At 37.6% G+C, this 22,448-nt stretch overlaps 1 protein-coding gene across 7 annotated transcripts in view; it reads right to left on the bottom strand.

Moving 5' to 3' along the window:
- Tenm2 (teneurin transmembrane protein 2) overlaps positions 1-22,448 on the bottom strand; it is a 1,175,298-nt gene that overhangs the window by 879,404 nt on the left and 273,446 nt on the right. For all 7 annotated transcript variants that reach the window (XM_010622224.2, XM_010622227.2, XM_033761618.1 and 4 more), the window contains one exon: positions 9,790-10,090. In XM_010622224.2, coding sequence (XP_010620526.1) covers positions 9,790-10,015 — 226 coding nt within the window. In that variant the 5' untranslated portion in view covers positions 10,016-10,090. The remainder of the gene's footprint in view (positions 1-9,789; positions 10,091-22,448) is intronic.

Genomic DNA, 22,448 nt, shown 5'->3' with positions numbered 1-22,448 from the left:
CTTTAGGGGACTGGCATGTAAAACAAATGGCCGAAGCAGAGAACTTCTATAAGAATAAAGACAGAAATGGGGCCTGCAGCAATCCGGACTGTGAATGGATGAATTCTTCATCCAAATTTCTAAATCAGACTGCATGCCAAACAAAGCATATCTAGGGGCCAAATACGGCCCATGCTCATCAACTTTGCGGCCTCGGATTTAGGGGGCAAAAAGCAGACCCACTCTGCATTTGGAAATGGAAATAGATATGGACCGACTGCATAAAAGAAAGTACAATTTTAATATCACCTTCCTTTTCCTTTAATTACCCCTGTCGTCATGTGAGTGCCTTACTTATTTTTCTCGCACACTTTTTCCAGGAGACCAAACCAAATCCCATGATATAGTCAGCAGCTATCAATTCCTATATCTTTATCCAGCTAAATTTCAAACCCCCAAATTTCAATCTGTGTGGCCAACCTGCTAGTAGACACCTGCACCCGGATGAAGTCAGCGTAACTCAAGTTCCGGAAGTCCAGTTACACATACCTTTGAGCTTGAAAACCGGTGGCTCATCTTCTGTCTCAAGCCCTGGAGATTATCAGCAACACCGAGTCAACCGGCAGGGCCAGAAGGTGCAGCAACATCCTTGGCTCTGCTTTTTGTCCTTCACCCTGCTCTTCTCATCTCTTCCCCAAAGCACTGCGTGGCTTTGTAAGCATCTTTAGCTTTCTCATGAATGTTACCAACTGGCAGGGATAAAACACACATTCACTTGCACCCAGTCTCACACACACAGCTCCCATGTGCTATGAGTCTCTGGTTCATTTATGCACGTTACAGAATGCACAATGGCACATCATTTACACAGAGGGCCAGATGTACGGTTATTTATTTTTTCATATTTTTTCTTGCCCTGGAGCTTTATTTATGGTGCTGCTCTTTGCATAGGTAAGCATTTAAGAAGACTGAGAAGTATATCCCAAATTCTTGTTATAACACTATATTTTTATACTCAGCATCAGGTGCCTGCCACTGTACAAGAATCTGAAGTAACAATCTACGCATTTCCACTTAAGGCATTATTTACAAGCATTGACCTTTTCAGGATCTTTAAGTAAACTCAGCATTAGAAAGGTAATATTCTCTTTGCAGGGGAAGAAACCAGTCAATACCCAAGCATCCCAGAACAATATATCTGCCTTATAGATCATCCTATGAAGCCAACAACTTTTGTTTCTGGACACTGTTACTCAAACCATCTCCTTTCTCCAAGTGTGTGCTACTATGCTGGCTTGCTTAAGACATACTTCCTACCTTACCTCCCTGACTATACTGTTTCCCTCTAACATTCTTCATAAACTGATGCCAGCACTCTTTTCTGGGAATGCCTTCATGACTCAGATTCTCCCTTTCTATCTACCTTACCTGCCTCTACCCCCCATTCAATTAACCTCAGATTTAAAAAAAAAATATTTGCTATAGCAACCTTTGTCACCTCAGGATTTTTGCATATGTTCTGCTCTTATGATTTAGATCTAAACTGTCCCCCAACATCTCACGTGTTTGGAAGATGACTGAATCATGGAGACATGCTCTGAACTCAACAGCTAAATGTGCTCTTAGGAATTGGGCCTGGGTGGAGTTGGGTCACTGGGGTTGTAATCTGGAAGGGTATTTTTTGTCTCTGACTCCTTTCTTTTCTCTCTGCTTCCTGATCACTATGGTTTGAATAGCTTTTCTTTACTGTCCCTTTCCACCCTGCCACTTTTGCCTTGGAGCTGGGCAACCAGAGACTAAGAGCACAAATGAAAAAAACCCTCTCCTCCTTGAAGCAGTAGGTGTGGAATATTCTGCCCCAGCAATGTAAAAGTGACTAGGACATAGACCTTGTATATGAACATACTCTGTCTCACCTGAAGGCCTATCTCCTTGAATTACAAGTGAATACAAGGATGTCACGAGTTTTGGTGAGCTAGCCCTCAGACATAATTCCAGTTCTGATATCTCTTCAAGTCACCAATGTTTTTCTATTTATAGCATTTATCATACTATACCCAGTTACTTTCCTATCATACCTTGCCTTGGAGCAAGATATAACACTGCCAAGCTTCGTAAGGTTAGATACCATGTATGCCTCACTGTTGTATTCCACAACTTACAGATGCCTCATAAGAACCTCCAAAACATTTTTAAATTCATTTGAAGGCAGTGCCAAAAATAGAACAGTGTTTTAGAAACTCAAAAGAAGTCATGGTATACAAAGCATGTGAAGGGAAAACCTTAGAAAAAGGTGCAATTTAAACAGGGAACAAACAAGTCATTCCATGTGGAAGTGTTAGAAGCTTCCTGTGGAATGAGAAAAGCGGACACAAAATTAATGAAGCAGGAACAGTAGACACAAGCTGGTTAGCAGCAACCCCATACATAACCAGGAAGAAAGAAAAGAATCTTAGGACACTGCCTAAAATGTAAGGTTTGCGATTCTATTGCATAATGTGGGGAAATAAAAAAAACGAAAACAGATGTCATGGGTGATGCAATTAACTTTGCTGCTTGAATCCTAAAGAAGAACTATACAGTGGCATTTGGAAAGCACAAGCAGAGCTTGGCAAGATGACATGTGCCAGTGGTCTTATTTTTTAGTATCACCAGAATGGGATTATCTGTAACAGATTTGTCAGTAACCTTTGTGGACTTGGAATGAATATGTCATTTCTGCAAGAAATCTACTTCACCAGCTTAAGGGGAGACTCATCCCGAGGTATGTCCATGTACAACAGGCTTAAATCCAAGATATGGCCAATGTAAGTCACAGAATGACAGAAATAATCACTAGCACATCTCACACACTGGGCCTATCTGCATCTTCCTTCGCAGTGTTCTACTGAAGATGAGGAGGAAAACATAACACAAAACAAAATCCACTTTCCAATATGGGAGAGGAGGAGAACAGGAGAGTAGGGTTATCAACCAACATCTCCACATCTCCAAATATATTTGTCCAGGGCATACAAACCTTTTAAAGATAATGAGAGACAAGGGAAGGCAAGCCCGAGGACAGACAGTTTGCTAAATTTTCTATAATCATCACCTAAAATATCTTTTTGCATGAGCTAATTTGAGATGGGCTACTAAGTCTTATGAATAGCAGTGTTCTAAAGAGAGTACCATGAGGAACTGAGGACTACAGGGTGAAAGTCTGGAGATTTACCACTGAAAACAAGCAGGGCACAGAAGATTCAAAGACAGATACAAAATGCAGACTGGTGAAACCACTGTGGAAATCAATATGGAGATACCTCAAACAACTAGGATTAGTATTCCCACTTGACCCAGCTATTCCTCTACTGGGTATCTTTCCAAAAGAATTAAAAGAATCATACCACAGCTATATATGCTCACCCATGTTTATGACTGCACAGTTTGTAACACCTAAAACTTGGAAACAGCCCAATTGCCTATAAACTGGAAACTGAACAAAGAAGATGTGTGCTTTTAAAAAAAATATAAAATAAAATAGAGTACTACTCAGCCATAAAGAATAAGACACTAGAGGTACTTATAGCTAAGTGGATGCACACTGAGGCCATAGTCTTAAGTGAAATTAATAAGTCACACATATAAATACAGAATAGTTTCTCTGGTGTGAAAAACTAAAAGTATAAACAAGGATCAGAATGTATAATTGATATTGTGTACTAGGAATAAAAGCTCTAAAAGAGTAGAGGAAGTGGGAGGGGTGGGGAAAGGTAGAAAGGGAAAAGAAAAAAATACGTGAAAAGGAAAAACACGGAAAGAATGCCTTTTTAAACAGTGGAGGGAGTAAAGAGAGGGCTGGGAAATGGGGAAAATTAAGAACGAAGATCAGTCAAGACAGATACAAAGTAAGAATGAACAATGGGCAAAAAATAATTAACTGAAGGATACCCATGAATTGTTGTTGCGTGGTAGCTAAAATTATTGAAAAGTATCTATATGCTCCTAAAAGGGTAATGAATAGCAACACTGAAATAGAGATAACATTGACTCTCAGAATCACACAGCATCCAAATAATTTACAGGTAAAATGATGACACTGGGTTAATTTTCATCCAGGATTATATGGATTAAGTCTTCCCTTAAATAAACTTATTCTTAAAATATAGATTTATTTACATGACATGGAATTAACAGCTCTAAAAATTTTCTGTATCCAATGACACTACCTTGGAGCACATTTCTAATCTATTCTTTTTTTCACTGGTAAAATGGTCTCACTAACAACTCTTTTGCAGTGTGTTCATATCAGGTGACAGTTTCTAGATGTATCTTTCATTCCTTGCTAAAAATAGAGAAATAATGTGTGAGTTATGCTCATCTTTTGGAGGAGAAGTTATTGTGTATGGGGAGTCAGGCATACTTTATGAAAACCTAAAAAAGAGTTTTGAGTTGGAAGATGTCAGAGTTTTTGCAATTCATGGAAATCAGTTCCAAGAGAAAAAGAGACTTCTATGAGGGTTGGAGAGCAGCTGATCTACACTTTTGCTAGCACTAAGATTAAAATGGCAATAATTTTAAGTATCAACACTAGCATTTATTTATCACTCACCAAAAGAAAGACAACATCCATAGTATGATAAATCAGTAATTGAAAGAAAGGATTCCAGTAACAATAGGTGGTGAGAACTTTCACAGATGAGGAGAAAATGAGACCTATTCTATGTTCCAGAATTCGACGTAGGTCACCTGACAGTATTCATCAGCAATGTCATATGCCCAGAATCCAACGTCAGGGTCTGCACTATGAACTCCTCTACCATACGCTTTCTATGTGAAATGATGAGGATTAAGTTGGCCATTAAGAATATTATAGGTTATGTAGAGCTCAAAGGTTATAGCTTCTCCTTTTCAAAAGATTTCTTTAGAGCAACAAGTCAAGCAAAGACTAAGATGCACTGCTTTATTCTCAGCTGAATTATGAAAAGGAGTCTTATGAAGAGGCAAGAGAATTGAAAGCAATTTTCTCAAAGTACATTTCATTCTTCCTAATATTAATGGAATTTTTTGACTTCACTAAAACCCAGAAGTTGTCCTTTATAAGCAAATTAAAGTGTTTTTTTTCAGCCCAGAACCTTTATAACTATTGTTTGGGTATAGTAAAAATGTTAACTGTTTTGAGACAATGATGAAAAATATTTATAGGTGTCCAAAGTATTTCAACAATCACTACAAATAATACTTTATTTAGCTTACCAGTGGCTCATGGGGTTTCACCTCTTTAACATGGGCTGAATTTGTGCTATGTGAAATTTGTTGTCAAAAATGACTGCAAAAGTCCTAGGAGCAAGAATGAGTTCACGAAGTCCCCAAACCAAACTTAGCCTAAAATATGTATGTATTGTATATTTACATATTTTTTAAAGCACAACAAAGAGTCATATAATTTATTTTTGTGCTCCAAGTGATTGGGAGAACTAATGCAGGCATGCTTTCAGAAATCCAATCTTCCCTTCAATGCTTCCTTTAACCTTGACCCAAAAAGACAGTGAAAAAATTCAATCTCAGCCCCCTCTCAAGAAACTTGAACTACTAACTGGAAAGAAGGGCTCTGTGCGGAATTCGGAGGCTGTCTCAACTCTCTGGCCCACTGAGCTTCAGCCAGCCCAAAACCCAACCAGTTCTGCTTACCTGAGCAATACCATTTAGATAGCGACACATTTCTGGGTTAGCCAGTGTTCCAGGTTGAGAGGCTGTGTGAAAGGTAAGGACTACAGGGAAGTGCAGAGAGTCGGTGCTGACAGCCAGAGACAAATTCCTGCCCTAGAAACTTTTTCTATAGGAGGGGTTGGTAGAGAGGTAATGCAGGAAGGAATTATTCCATGGAGGCTGAGGTGGCTGTGGACTTCAGGGAATGGACAACAATGGAAGAAGATCAGCAAGGTGGACAGCAGCACACATTATAGTTTCAATCAATGTCAGTGCCTACAGTACCTATTTACTAAGAAAGATTTGAGCGTGTTGATCTTTGTAAGTCTTGAAAACAGAAGTTTATAGACTCCGCGTAGACTTTGACTAAGGGTCTGGTGATTTGCTTTTGGTATGTGTACTCATTTATTTAGGAGTAATCAACACATCGGTGTAAAACACAGCTGTTGAAAGTAATTCCCTTGCTTTGAAACCTGTTTCCACCTTTTCTGTTTCTGGCCTTACATAATTTAAAATGTTACTATTCTTTTGTTATTATTATTGTCGTTGTTCAGTAGGACTAAAAACTATATCCATGTCCATGTTAGTATTCTTTTGTTATTGCTCTTGTTTAATATAACTAAAAACTACCAGTCCTAGTGAATCACAGAGGGCAAACCAAACTCATAGGTACAGAAATACTTAAAAAAAGGTAAATTTTTGTCTAAATTCAGTCTCCTAAGGCACAGGAGAGTACTGTATACTCAGGGTCCAACAGAACAAGCTCGGGTCACTTACCTGGGAAAGTGGCCAACCTCCCTTACTCAGAGTGGCATCTTTCTCACAGGTTGGACTGGGGCTTGGTCTGATCAGTTATCAGCCTACCGCTCACTTTTGTCAGACCAGGAGGCAGCTATTCAGTGTGAGATTACTCATTTGCTAATTACTAATTACTGCTGTGGACACAGACTTAAGGTCAGTCAGTTCTCTCCCTTCACACCAGGGGGTTCCAGAATAATAGAAGCCAGGCAGGTAATTTGCATAGTCTCCACTTAGGAGAAGGGGTCATCACTGTAGCAGCAGGCAGAGGAGGATTCTGGGCTGAAAGCAAATGAAGTCTGCACAATTTGATCAGAACATTCACAACCTTCTCATGGGGAAACCAGGTCCATTTCTCCTGCTGGGAAACAGCAGGTTCTTTCTTTTGATACTTCTGCAGGCCAGGTTGGGGAGCCCACAAGGTCGGACTCTGCGCCTCACATCGCTTTACTGGCTGGCAACTCTCTTCTACGCTGAGCACCTGGAGAGCCTTCCAACAGTGTCTACCAAACTTGCTTGTATGTGAGAAGCATGTTTGTTTTCTGATCAGTGTCTTGAGTTTTAAATAAGAATACTGTGAGAGATGATCCTGCTATGATCCTTGTTAATGTACCTCTAGGCTAATAAGTACTAAGATGATCCTGTGCTTTGATTTCATGAATAAGAAAGTAAAATGAGAAATGCATGACATTTAAAAAAACTATTGTTATTACCCTGTGTAAGATTTATGTTAACCCTCTCTGGAGTGGCTCAGTTTCAAGTTGCACGTGCTGCTTGCCAGATTGTATCTCCTGTTCTTCCCCTCCTTAAATATGTGCTTATTTACTTCCTGCAGAGTTCAATTTTAGAACCTATCAAAGTAGATCCACTCAGACTCTGACTACATTTTCATGCATAAATTCATAGATGTCTTCAGAAGGAATTGCACTTGCATATGCAAATACTTTCCAATGCCTTTTCATTTCTACTTTTGGACTGCACAGTTTTTAATTCATGCAAACACATTACACAAACAAATATGGGCTCAATAACAACACGCGGCATGTGTGAATTGTTAATTGCAAAGCTATGAGTCTGATATGGCCAGGCAACTTCCATTATTATCAGTGGAGGGGAACAAGATTAAACAGGAAGAATGAAGGTATATGTGAAAACAAAATCCACCACTTGTTTTCATTTTATGTAAATATTAATAATGAAAAAGGTGACAGGCCAATCCACAATTCAACAACAATCTAGAATCCGCCACTCTTGCACAATGATCCAGAAGTCAGGATGAGCCCTTAATGAGACTCGGGAGGAAAAGTGTACATTTCAGGATGGAATCATGAGAAACAAAATGTATGCAGCAACACTGCAAATGACACAAAAACTGCAGCAGAAAATGAAAAGTTTTCAACCATGTTGGACGTGCATCCCCTACCAAAATGAGAGCCATCTTCCCGATACCACTGGAAATAACAGGTGTCCAATTTCTTCATATTGAAAATGTAAGTATTCTCTTCATTAATTAAGTCGTGATTTTTCCCCCAGTTTTCACTACCTGCTTCAAAGGGCCAGGTGAGAACTTAAGTGGAGTAAACTATGTGTTGAGATCACTTACAGATTAAAAGCATGGGATTCAGGGTGTGTTCGCAGCAACTCCTGCCCTGTTTTGTACTAGAGGAGGATCAGTGTAAAAATCGTTTCTTGCAAGGATCTACAGTGACAAAGATAACATAATTTTAACAGTTTCTCTGTTGATTTTCTCAAACTTCTGTTAACCATAAAAGCAAGAACTAGAATAAAGTGGGGATGTGTGAACGTTTTTAGGAAAACCTCCAAAGTATAGACTTAGAAGTTTTAGTCACAATGCTCGTTAATAATATGTGTGTGCATGTAAGTATGTGTGTGCATGTGCACATATTCTATAAAGTCAAAGTAATTTCAGAATTTAAAACGGTAAGAAATCAGGAATGACATTCCAAGCTGTTATCGCATCACGAATTAAACTCCTTGCAACAGTGCCTGCCAAGGGCATAGAACAAGAAACAAGGAAGCAGTGTTATAAAACAAATGGTGCAATAACCTAGCAGAGCAAGGCCTAGACCCTCGGTGCCAGCTGAGTGACCCTCGGCAGTGTTCTCACTGCAGCTTAAGCCCTGACTTCTACTTCTGCTGAACCATTCACGTGAACTGCACACACGCCAAGGCAAGGCTGGTGCTCAAAGTGCAAGATGTGGAGTTTGTGAGTGAACTTCATCATGCTGCCTCCCAACAATGCTCTGCTAAGTCTACATGCAGAGGCAGTGACAGCAAACCCTGGATAATGGAGTTAATTCCTCATGGATCCTGGACATGAGGAAAATGGCAATTGTTAGTGCCTTTGAGAAAAAATATCCTTCTCCCAAGAGATATTATAGGACGATAATGAGTCAGGCTCAGTGAAAGTAGGACAGAGAACTATATCAGTGTAATTGCATACTAAAATCTGCATGTCCAACTATGCTCTAAAGTATAAGATAAGGTTCAAATTATATAACCGATGATGTGAAAGAGTGAAAAAAGGCCTAAAGGAGGAGGGGAAGTGGGAAGGGTAGGGGAAAGGAAAGAAGGGAAAAGAAAAAAAATATGAGCAAAGGAAAAAAATGGAAACACAGACTTTGTACAGAAGGGTGGCAGGGGTAAAGAGAGGACAAGGAAATGGGGGAAAAAATAAGAACCAAGATACATCATGGAAAGGTACAAGATTCCAGTGATGAATGTAACTGTACTGTATACCTAAAAAGTAGCAATGAACTTCACCAAAAAGAAAATTATATCAAAAAAGATATAGGTAGATAAATAAATAGACGATAGATAGTTGAAAGAAGGAAAGAAAGAGATAATCTCAGATATCTTTTAAGCAATACACACCATTTCTGACAAGCTCAGTTCTTGACATTGGAGACTTGTGAATGGGCTTCAAGAGAAGCGTTGAAAAGTCACACATAATCTCAGGTTCCTCTGAAGGAAGTGCACTATCGTCTCAGAAATATCTGTTCCAGAGCCCTGGTTCTGCCCTATGTTACACTCGTTAAAACACACTTGACAGGTCTCCAAAAAACAAACACCAAATTGTTGAAGAATTTATTGTCCAGGATAAAAGATCCACTTTTGAAGTATCTGTAAAAATTGCGTATGGTTAAAGGGATTATTCTCAGAAATGAAACTCTTACAAGGCAACTGCTTGCCAGCATGACTTACCCCTAGATTCCACCAGCCTCCTGCGTCACATGGACAGGGCATGCGACAGGGCAAGTCAGGAAGGTGACGTGAGCCAGTCAGCAGGGCGGCTCTACTCACCTTGTCTAGGAAATTCGTCTGACTCGCGGTGAACAAGCTCTGTGACACGGTTTCCGTAGTGTATCCTGCTGTCATGGTCATAGGCCTTCAGAGTCTCACTGGAGCTGTAAGACTTCTGCGTGGGCACACGGCAATCCTCGCTATCCAGGGAAGAACTCGTGTAGCGACACTCTTTGCCACAGCGTCCTCTGGTCAAAGAACGGTGCCGGCGGTCTTTCACATCCATTGTTTCAGATCGGGCAGAATGCTGCTACTTGGAGAAAAGTTGACCCTCGGGTTTGGCACTTGTCACTTTGCCCACCTTAAAAAAAAAAAAAAAAAAGTCAAAGAAAAAAACCAAGACTGTGATTATAAGAAATGTTGCCTTTGACTGACTCAAATGAAAGCATGGAAAAGCAAGCTTGGTTAGCCCTGCATAATGTCTTTTGCAAAAGCTTAATGTGTATTTAAACAATCAGTCTAAATAGAAGAACTCGATACAGTAAATTAATTTTGTTACAGTTTAATTTAGCAGATTTAGGGGAAAAACTAAAGCAGAAAAGCCCTCATCTTTTGATTATCTATAGATGATAGGATAATTCTGTCACTCTAATGGAAGATCTTGTTATAAAGCAGTTCAAAGCCAAAATGATTTCATCCTTCTTTAATTACATTCTTTGTTATTATTTTTTTTGCTCTAAAAGGGGTTAAGAGAAAAGAAATAGCAAAAGAAAGAAAAGAAAAGAAAAAGCATAATAGTACATACATAAGGCACAGACAGGTGCCTCAGGTGTTTCACACAGGTACCAAGTCATTCAACTGCTGTGAAATGGCATGGGCGGGACCGGGCAGTAACATAAGGTGACACTGACATGCAAGCCATCTTCCTCCAGTACCTTTAATGAGCAGCCAGTAAAACTCCCAGTCACTTTTCTCCCCTTTGCAAATCTGTATCTGGACACACATAGTCACTTCTTGCTAGTCACCTATCAACAAGAGACCTTATGGACAGAAGGTCCAGTTAACACAACAACCTGCTTGTGATCTAAGCCCACACTGCCCCCTTCATTGGTAGGGCACCCACTGCAGAAAAGGAAAAACAAGGAAGAGCTCTGAATACAACAGGTAAGTGGGTGGGTAGAAAATGCACTGATATATGAACTGGCATCCAAACAGTCCTACAGCCTGTCATTTGACACCCTTGGCCTGGATATGTATGCCAAACATCACTCAGAAAACACCAGCCTTCTGCCTAGCAAATAACAACAAAAAATGCTTAGGCGCCTCCAAGTTCCAAATGATAGGCTCTTATTGATTTCATTTGCCAGGCAAAATAGCATACACCACAGGGCCAGAGCCTGGACAGAATGGACAAATACAAATTTTAATTAAAATGCAAAATACAACCCAGAGCCAGGGTAATGATTTTTCTCCAGGCTACTGTTGCTCACTGGCTCCTCAGTATATAGGGAAATTCTGAGGAATCAGATCTGCCTGTAGTTCTGAATCCCACTACTCTTCCTTGGCTATTGGCTACATTGCAATGAGATGTCTGTACTCTGAAGAGTTAGCCTCTATGCACACAAATGTGGGTGGCACTGGAACCCAGACACCAGAAATCAAAAGTCTCCTCCGCTGTCTTTCTACACTATGGGACCTTTCGGGATCTCTGGAACCCTCCTAATCTATTTATATGCTTTCTCACATAACCCATCTGTAATTGTGGAAAATTTCCTGTGACAATTGGCAATAAAAAAGGTACTCCTGTCATGAACTCCAACCTCAGGTGTGCTGTTGTTATAGTCCCCTGGGGAGAACAAAACACTCTTGTAGTCTGCCACTCCTGACTCAGCATGGTGACGTGCACCTTGAGAGTCACTAGTCAAGACCCCACGACCTGCTTGGAGGACAAAAGTAAGGTTGGCATGGAGTCTTCTTCAGAGGCACAGTCCAATCAACTGTCTTTACATTACTGCAGTTTCTCAATGCCAAAAATCCTTGCTCTTAATTTCCAACATATGATTTCAAAGTTTTAGATTCCATTTCATAGACTACCTGAGCTCAGGGCCACTGAAGTCTAGATGGGATGCCAGTGTTACAATGGCCACTGACCAGTTAGCACCCTTGTCAGAATTACTTCTGCATTTCCTAGCTCAGTATCTCGAACAGTGAAAATGGAAAATAATAGTGAAATGGGAAGAAAAGGGCTAAAGGTGTAGGGAAAGTGGGAAGGATAGGGAAAGATAATAAGGGGAAAAAATAGAAGAAAATGAAAAAAATGGAAATAAAGTGTTTGTAAACGGGGAGGGGAGGAGGGAGTGAAGGGAGGGCAGGGACAAGGGGAAGAAATAAGAATCAAGACCTGTCATGCAGGGGTACAAGATCCCAATAATGAGTGTAACTGTGCTGTATACCTAAAATGTACCAATAAACTCAATGAAGAAAAACTAATAATAAAATAAATTATAAAAACTGCAAGAAAGAGAAAAAGAGAAAATGATAGTATGTACTTCCTGGTTTAGTTTTTATAAAAGTTAAACCTGATATTGTAGTAAATTTCCCTGATGATAAGAATTATTTTTCATTCTGTGTGATTTTTTCCTTCTTAATTAAGTAGGTATAGAATTGCAAAAAATGGATCTAAAAGAACGAAACAAAGCAAAACATAAATCCTCCAAATTCATGGTTCTAATTGTAAATCTCAGCATTTAAACTCTGTACTGATAAAACAAGACCTTCAGCACCTGCTGGAAGAATGGAAGGATTGAAGACAAGAAAGAGTCACAGGTGTTTCACAAGGGCTTAGCGTTATACATTCATTTTATGACTTGCCTCTGTTTTACTGAACCACTAGCTTTTACTTTTTAATATCCTCAGTGTTTCTGACTCTTGAAATCTTAACTCCTCTAATTTGAATTGTGCTGAGAAAAACAGGCAGAATTTCTGCCTGTGTATGTCTGTGTGTGTGCGTTAGTTTTTAGCTTTTAAGTCATTCTCAGAACAAGAGCCTAAAGGCGTATTACCTATTAATAAAGTACAAGAACTTTAGTGCTTGGATAGTTTGACATCTACTTTAGTTGTCTAGTGATCTTTCCCTGATAAATTCCTCTTTCTGGGCTCTGCTCTTGTTAGTTAAATTTGTCAGCAGTGTCACCTTTGGATAAGTGATGGAAATTTATATATAATTGGGTAAAAACTGGGAAATCTTAGTTAGGGAAACCTCATTTCTTAAGGAGCTAAGCAGATTTCACTGTTGGCAAATAGACACTTTTACATTTAGCCTGGAACATATTAAAAAGTTAATTGTGAACATTAAAAATGTCAAAAGAGAAAAATGTACATTAAAATCTAGATCCTTTATTTACATTTACTGTCAGCGGTCTAGAAAGTCGTGCTTCTAAAAAGATGGGGAAAATACATCTATTCCATTTTTCTAGAAGCAAAATATTGTTCTCACATGGTGCAGCTTAAATACCTGTGCACTGTTGATAAACATATATGTGTACAAACATATTTATATAGAGAGACAGTCTAAAGGACGAAAAGAAGAGGTGGAGCAACTAGGGACCCGAGGAACTGAAGGGAAACAGAGTGCTACGCTCTGCAGAGTTGCTTGAAACTAAAGGAGTTGGCCACCCAGGAACATGAAAACCCACAGGCAACAAGAGCAAATCGCCTCCAGCCAAAGGCCTAGAAACACTATTCCCTACTAAGGCAAGAAACATTTAATCAACTACCCTACTCCAGCTAAACAGCACAGGAATGAGATAATGGCCCCATCCCTATCTCCATCAGCAGAGGCCTGGGGGGAAGATCGTACAGTATTTTTGTGCTTAAAAGGTAGCTCAGTTTTAGCCAGAACCCTCACACACAGTGCGGAAAGAGGAAGCAGGGCTTTCATTCCTTCCAGAAAAAAATAAAGCACCCCTCCTCACAAAGAAACTGGTCTCCTCCATCCTTCAAGGAACTGGCAAGGCACCCTCCTCTTCTCCAAGAGCAGCACAGAAAAACATCTAACAAAGAGGCAGGTGTTTCACTATCTCCTGGTAGAAACGAGCCCACTCTCTATGCCCCTGGTGATAATGGTGGATGCCTTTGGGGCGCAATAACAAGGCAGTTCTGTGCCTGTTACCCAGAAAGTTACCAACGCAGGCCTAGTGGGAGCCAGAACCTCGACATCTGTATCATTAGTGCCCACTGAGCACCTAAGAAGCTCCACGCCTGCAGGAGACTGGACGCAGAGACTGGATGCAGAATCTGACAGGAGTGAAGCTGTCTCTCTTCCCTCAGCAGAGCAGTGTGGGAAGCCCATCTATAATAAAACTCCACCAGAGCCTTAGAAGATGCTTGTCAAATATCCATGTTTCAATGCCAAGTCCCCCACTTTTTTTTTGAGACAGTGTCTCACTGTGTAATTGAGACTGACCTGGAAATCACTATGTAGCCCAGGCTGGTCTTGAACTCACAGCAATCCTCCTGCCTCAGCCTCCCAAGTGCTGGGATACAGGTGTGCGCCACCATGACCAGCTCGCCAGAAGTTTATTATATAAAGAAGCTTCTTCTTTATATAAGAAGAAGGGTTCTTCTTATATAAAGTACTGGGAGATTTTAAACTCAGAGAAAAAAGTAATGAATGGATGCCAACATGTCAATGACAAAGATGTTAGAATTATCTCATGTACATTTTAAAGCAGCCATCATGAAATTAGTACAACAAGCAGTGAAGAACACACTTAAAGCAAATAAAATAGACAGTATCATTAAAAATGGAAATTGTAAGAAAACAAAATTTCTCAGTAGAAATTTTACAAATGCAAATTTTAAATCCTGATAAATAAGCTCAACAGTAAAATGCAGACACAAAGGATAGAATAGAGAAAATTAAATGTTTCCCAGTAGAAATTAACTAATATATACAAGTAAAAGTATTGAAAGCAAAATAGAAAAGAAAAAGAACAGAGTATAGGACACCTGTAAAATACTAACAAAATACTCAATACTCATATCATTTGAGTCCCAGGAAGCAAAAAAAGGGAAAATGCAAAAGTGCTGAAAAAAATTGCTGACTAGATCCCAAATTTGCAAAAGACATACAAGCGCACATTCAAAAAGCTGAATGAATTCCAAACTGGACAAACCCGAGTGTCCATATCAAAACATATCACAGTCAAACTTTAACAAATTAAAAACAAAGAAAAAAAACTTAAAAGCAGTACAAAATATCTTTGATGGAAATCCATGTGAATGAAAATGTGTTTCTCATCATAAACCATGAGCCAGAAAAAAAATACATAAACATTTTTCAGGGGTTAATTAAGAGGAACCTTCAAACCATAACTTTATATCCATGAAAATATCCCTTTGGAATGAAAGAGAAATCAAGAAATCCTGCAATGAAGGAAAACTATGAAAAGTTGTTATCAGGAAAGTTATTTTAAAAGGGACAATTAAACAGTTCTCTAAACAGAAAAGGAGCAATAGAAGGAGGAACTCTGAAATAACAGGAAGGAAGGAAAAATATGGTAAATATATGGACATCTGCAATGGACATTTTTCCACGTGGGTGTTCAGAATTAATTTTATTGTTGATAAAAAGTATAAGACTATGACCATTTCTGCTGTGATTCTAATATGTAGAGGGCATACCTGAGGAATTACACATGGGATATAGTTTTTAAATGGAGCTAAAATTTCCACATTTCACTGTAGTTGATATCAGGATGAATATAGTACACTGTGACATATATGTATAATATAATTAATATAAAAGCAATATAAAGAAACATAATCACTACAAATAAATTAAGACAGTATTCTAAAGATATAAATTATCCAGAAGAAAACAGGAAATAGTGAAACAGAAATGAAAAACACAAGGAGATAAACAAAAAACAACAGAAAAATAAAAACCCAGACTTAAGTGATAAGATAGCAATAATTATACTAAATGTAAATGGTCTCAGAGAAACAATCATGGGACAGAGACCAGCAGAATAATTTAAAAAATCTCTAACTCTATATTGCCAATAACATTTATTTTACATATGACTATCTGGACATATTGGAAGTAAAACTAAAAAATATTAATAAAAAAAAAGCAAGAGCAACTATATTAATATAAGCTAATGTAGACTTCACAGGCAAAGAAAAATCACCAGAGCCATATATACATACACACACATATATGTATGTATATATATGTTTGTATATATATATATGATATATATATGTATATATATGATTAATTTTCTAAGAAATAATGACAATTCTAAGTAGGGAAGAGTAAAATTTTAGAAAAGGGACCAGCAAAATAGCAAAATAGGTGCAGCAAAATATTGAAACAAAACAAAAGAAAAACTAATTGATAGATCATTTGCATGGAAAAGTCAGTAGTGACAAAATAATTCATTAACACCAAAAACTAGCAGGGGCTAATCAGCCTTTATAGAACATCTCCCTAAAAAAGCAGGTTATATATCCTTCTAAAGTGCTGAGGGTATATATCAAATTAAGGCATATCCTGCAATATAAAACAAACCTTCAATTTAAATGGTATTGAGATAATAAAAACTATATCCTGTGATAACAAAGAAATCAAAGTAGAATCAATATCAAGGATAAAATCTCCAAACACTTGCAAACTAAAGAACATCCCTCTAAGTAATCCACAGGACAAGGAAATACTCTCAAGGGAAATTAACATATATATTAAAGTGAATGAAAATGAAAATACCACACATCAAAATTTGTGGGATGCAGTTAAAACAATGAAGGAAATTCTAGAATTAAAAGTATACACTGGAAAACAGGAGGTCTCATATCAATAATCTAAACTTCCACTCCAAAGACTACAGAAAACATAATAAGAAAGAGGTATACCCAAAGCAAGAAGAAATGCAATAATAAAGAGAAGTCAAAATCAATAAAATTGAAAACAGACAAACAACAGAGAAAAGCAATGAAACAGTCGTTTCTTTGAAAAGATTAATACAAGTGACAAACCTCTAGCAAGACTGACAAAGAGAGAACACAAGATAAAAATTACCATTATGAGAAACAAAGCAAAGGATATTACCTGACAACACCAACAAAATACCTAGAGAACCCTCAAACAGATCTATGTACACGGCTTTGACAACTATGAAATAGACTAATACCTCAAAACAAATTGTAACAACTCATTCTATATGGAAAATACAACTTGGATAACCTTGTGGTTATTAATAATATCTAAATTATAATTACACAACTCACAAAAATAAATGGATCCAGATACTTTCACTAATTCTACCAATTATTTTTATACATTAAAATATTGGTATATTTTAGGTACAAATTATATTGGTACATTTTAGATATACATTAGGGTCACATTCATCATTGGGAATTTGTACCTATATATGATATATCTTGTTTCTTACTTTTTGCCATTCCCTTTCCCTCCCTTCTATTCTTCTACCTCTCCTTATTTACAAAAACTTTATTTCATTTTTTCCTTCTTTTCTCATTTTTTTCTTCCCCTTCTTCCATTTCTGTGCCCTCCTTCCCTAGCATCCCTTCCTCTTTCTCTGCATTTCACAGCATCTATTATACATTTTACACCTTCAGTTTCTCATACCAGAGAAATAATTCGGTATTGACACTACCAATTTTTTAATAAAAAATTAACAGCAATCTATTTTATAAATTTTGCAGAAATTTGAAGGTGAGGAAACACTCTCTAAATCAGTTTATGAAGCTACTACTACTGCCCTAATGCGAAACTGGGGAAATATAGTGAAAGAAGGGAAGAGAGAAAAAAAAGAAAGGAGAAAAAGAAAACTAAAGACTGAGATAATTGACAATGTGAAATAGGAAGAAAAGGGCTAAAGGTGTAGGGAAAGTGGGAAGGGTAGGAGAAAGCTAATAAGGGAAAGAAAAAAATAGGAGAAAATTAAAAAATGGAAAAAAATGTTTGTAAAGGGGGAGGGGAGGAGGGAGTGAAGGGAGGGCAGGGACAAGGGGAAAGAATGAGAACCAAGACCTGTCATGTAAAGGTACAAGATCCCAATGGTGAATGTAACTATACTGTATACCTTAAATGTACCAATAAAATAAATGAGAAAAAAAAAGAAAACTAAAGACTAATATCCCTCATGAATATATGCAAACACTTTTTGTTAGCTAATAGAATTCAGATACACACACACACACACACACACACACACACACTATGACCAAAAAGGAGTTATCTTAGACAGAAAATTCTAACTTCATATTTAAAGACCAATAAATATAATCCATCATATTAACAAGCTAAAGAATTCTAATCACAGGATAACATATGTCAATGCAATAAAATAATCTGGCAAAAGTCGACATCTACTTCTGATTAAAAAAAGAAACCTGTTAGGAAAATATGAATAAAGGAAACTTCCTCAAAGCAATAAAGAATTTTAACAAAAACCCTGTAGCTAACATTATTCTAAGTACAGTGCTGAAAGAATATTTCTCCCTTAAGATTAGAAACAAAGAAAGAATGGAAAGAATATCTGCTTTCACCAGTCCCATTCAGTATGGTGCTGGAAATTCTGGAGCACCATAAAACAAGAAATGGAGACAAACGGAATACTGATAAAAAAGACCAAAAACTGTCCTTATTTACAAGTGACATTAGTATATATGTACAACACCTCAAGGAATCTATAAGAAAACTCATAGAACTAGTATAAGTGAGTTTTCCAAAGTCACAGGATCCAAGACAAATATGCAGAAAGCAACTGATCTCAATAGCAAAAGATACAAAGTAACATTGGACAGACTAGGACATACAAACGCAAAGAAGCTGATAAAAACTTTTTCCTCATTAGCCATGAGAGAAACGCAAAGGAATGTGACACTGAGGAATCTGCATACTGATTTCCATAGTGGCTGCATTAGTTTACACTCCCACCAACAGGGGTAAAAGGGTTGCCTTCTCCTGAAACCTCTCCAGCATTTGTTATTGTTTGATTTCTTGATGATGGCCATTCTTTCTGGAATAAGACTGAATCTCAGGGCTGTTTGAATTTGCTTTTCTCTAATAACAAGTGATGTTGAGCATTTCTTCATGGCTTTACTAGCCATTTATATTTTTTCTATGAAATGCATTTTCATTTCACTTGCCTTTATTTTGATTAGCTCTTTTATTTTGGGGTGCTCTAATATGTTTTAGTTCTTTATATATGCAGTATATGGGTCCTCCATCTGAGGAATCAGTGACAAAAACGTTTTTTGCCATTTTGTAGGTTGTCTTTTCACTGTACTCACTGCTTCTTTTGTGGTTCAGAAGCTTTCTAAATTTAATATGATCCCATTTGTTCATTCTCAGAACTATTTCCCGTGAGACTGGGGTTCTGTTGAGAAAGTTTTTGCCTTTGACCTCAAGAGTTTTGCCTATCTTAACTTCCAACAGATTAAATATTTCTGGTTAACATTTAATTCTTTGGCCTATTTAGATTTTAGTTCAGTGCATGGTGAGAGATATGGGTCTAGATTCAACCTTCTGCATGTGCATAGCTGGTTTTCACACCACCATTTATTAAAGAGGCTATATTTCCTTTAGTGTGTGTTTTGCACCCTTTGTCAAAGATCAAATAACTGAATGTGCTTGTAGTTGTTTCTGCCTCCTCTATTTGGCTCCATCCTTGTGTCTACCTTTGTGCCATTACTATGCTGTTTTTATCACTGTAGCTTTGTAATATAATCTGAAGTTGGGATTGGAAAGCCTTGCGCTGTTTTTTGTTTTTTTGTTGTTTTTTTTTTTTAACCCAGGATCATTCTTGCTATTGTGGGTCTCTTCTGGTTCCACACAAATTATAGGATTGTTTTCTCCAGTTGAATGCTGTTGAAATTTTGATTCAGATTGCATTAAATCTATGTATCAACTTTGGGAGTATGGCCATTTTTCACTGTACTGGTTCTGCCTAAGCAGGATCAGTGGATATCATTCCATTTTCTGATGTCCTCTTCAATTTCCTTTTTTGCAGCATTGTAGTTTTCATTGTACTGGTCTTTCATGTCCTCAGGTTAATCCTAAGTATTTAATTTTTTGTAGTCTATTGTGAATGGTATTTCTTACCTATTTTTTTCTCAATGGGTTCATTTTTATTGTATAGGAACACTACTGATATTTGTATGTTGATTTTGTATCTTGTTACATTACTGAATCGAGTTATTAATTCTAAGAGACTTTTGGTGGATTTTTGGGGAATCTTCTGTGTGGAGGATAATGTCATCTACAAGTAATGATAATTTGACTTCTTCCTTTACTATACATCACTTTTATTTCTTTTCTTGCTTAATTGCTCTTGCTAATATTTTGAGTACCATGTTGAACAAAAGTAGCAATAGAGGATATCTTTATCTTGTTCCTGATTGTAGAGGAAAAACTTTCCTCTATTTAATAAATACATCATTCCCAGAGGAAATGAGTCTTAAAAGATGAAGTGGGGGAATATAATGAATGAAGAAAAGGAAAGTGAGATGTGTTATGTGCGTGTATCCATTTTCCACAAGGAATGTAAACATTATGTATTGCACTCATGGACTAATAAACTAAAATAAAAATATATAACAATGACATATTATCACGGGCCTATCATTGTGGCAGAAAAAATTAAAAAGTGACAACATTATATGCTAGCAAGCACGTGGAAAAACGGATCACTGCTGCCCTAAATGTAAAATGGTACAGCTACTCTGGAAAACTTCAGTAATTTCTTACAACAAGTAAACAATCAAAAAGAATAAAAGAACATTGAACTTGCATACAATCCAGTAATTGCTCTTGTGGGCATACATCTATGAGAAAGGAATATATATGTTCACAAAGAAATTTGTACAGAAATATTTATAGAAAAATGTTTGTTTACAATAGCCTGAAACTGGACACGACCCTTATGTTCTTCACCGGATGAACAGGTAAACAAATCATGGTAGCCTTGTGCCTTGGGGTCTTTCTCAGTACTAAAGGGGAGTGCACTGTTGATGTAACAGCCAGGAGACTAAGGGCATATGTTGATAGCACAGCTTTATTTGTATACTATTCTCAAAATAACAGAATGGAAAAGAGATTGGTATTTGTCATTGTTACGAAAGGTGGGGAAAATCAGTATGGCTACAATCTAGCAACATGGGGACTCCTACAAGGTGGAAATGTACTGGATCTTGGCCATAGCAGAGTACCGGCTGGAATAGCGGTACTGCAATTTACAAGATGTTATTGACATAGACTGGCTACAGGGTACACAAATATCTCCATATTACTTCTTCAGATTGCTTAAGATTCCACAAATGATAGCAAACTAAAAGGCTTATTTTTTTAAAAAAAATGCAAGCCAGCATAACTGGTCTCAAATTCCACCATACAAATAAATGCGTATCATGGAAAGTCACAACTTGAAACGAGATACATGAACTCTACCTTAAAAACATTAGTACTATTATTTTACCACCCATTTGATGTACAGCCAGTCTGCCTCATTTATCTGAACCCCTTAGTTAGCCAAAATCTTCTTATAATTGTGAGTTTTGTATAAAACAGAGACTACTAGAAAACATCACAAAGAGCCAGTTACAATACTAAAGACAACATTTGGTAAGACATATTTCTTTACATATTTTTATTAAATAATCTTTTCATTTTGAAGACAATTCTATAATAACAGAATATCAATCTTAATTCTACTATACTGAATAGCTTTCGTGTTGGTTGTCTACTATGGGTAAGCACTTTCTGCTTAGCTGTCCTTGAAGGTTAAGGTCAACAAACCATGCGGGGAATATGCAACTTTAGAAGCTGCTTCTAAAAAGTAATTAAAATTGCCTGGAAGCAGTAGGGAAGATGGTAACCAAAATTATAAGGCTTTTTCCCAAGCCTCCACCTTTTCTGCCACTGACAAATGGCAATCATTGGATAGCAATGCCTTTGCCAGCTCGTTACTGCTATGCTGGGGCTTTATTCTGTTACAATCTACATTTCCTCCCTTGAACGGTGTTCACACTGCTTTTTTCATCAGCTGCCTAAGTGGGTTCCATCACTTTAGCAGAACAGACTACAGAGATCTTGCCTGCGAGCCTTTGTCTAATTATCTAATCCTATGAGCTGTAACACTGTTCACTATTAACTTCAGAATATCCTACTACTTAAGGGGGTTGACTTGTTAATCACTGATAGTCCATTCGAGGTGCGTGTGTGTGTTGCGATGCATGTGTGAATATGCAGATGCTAACAAGTGTGATCAAGAGTGATGCATAGGTAGGTATTAGGTGCATCCAATGGACAGCTACTTTCTCAGGGTCACAGAGAACACAGGAAGTGGTTCGTAACTTGCCTCAACCTCATCAACTGCCTTTGATCACACTCAGGCATTGTTTTATTGTGCTCAAATATTTTTATCTCACCAACTGGTGAGAGAGCTTGGGAAACGTGGCACCAAGAGAGCACAACATTTCCCAGTGTCCCCATGCACGGGGAATCTGGTAATTCCAAGGGCAAGTTCAATGTGATGCCATTGCTTCTCTATTTAAGAACTGTGATAAATCCTTGAGGAAGTTTGTCTAGAAGTGGGTGGCAGTTGGTACGGAACCAGACTTTTGTTTTCCTATTTGATGTGATGTTGCATATATTTTAGAAATCCAATGAAGATATTATATATATA

Source organism: Fukomys damarensis, unplaced genomic scaffold (assembly GCF_012274545.1).
Source record: "Fukomys damarensis isolate Sample0158 unplaced genomic scaffold, DMR_v1.0_HiC HiC_scaffold_9, whole genome shotgun sequence".
In the NCBI taxonomy this organism is placed as follows: domain Eukaryota; kingdom Metazoa; phylum Chordata; class Mammalia; order Rodentia; family Bathyergidae; genus Fukomys; species Fukomys damarensis.
Note: the sequence above shows the minus strand (reverse complement) of the source record. Positions and strands in the feature narration are given on the sequence as shown.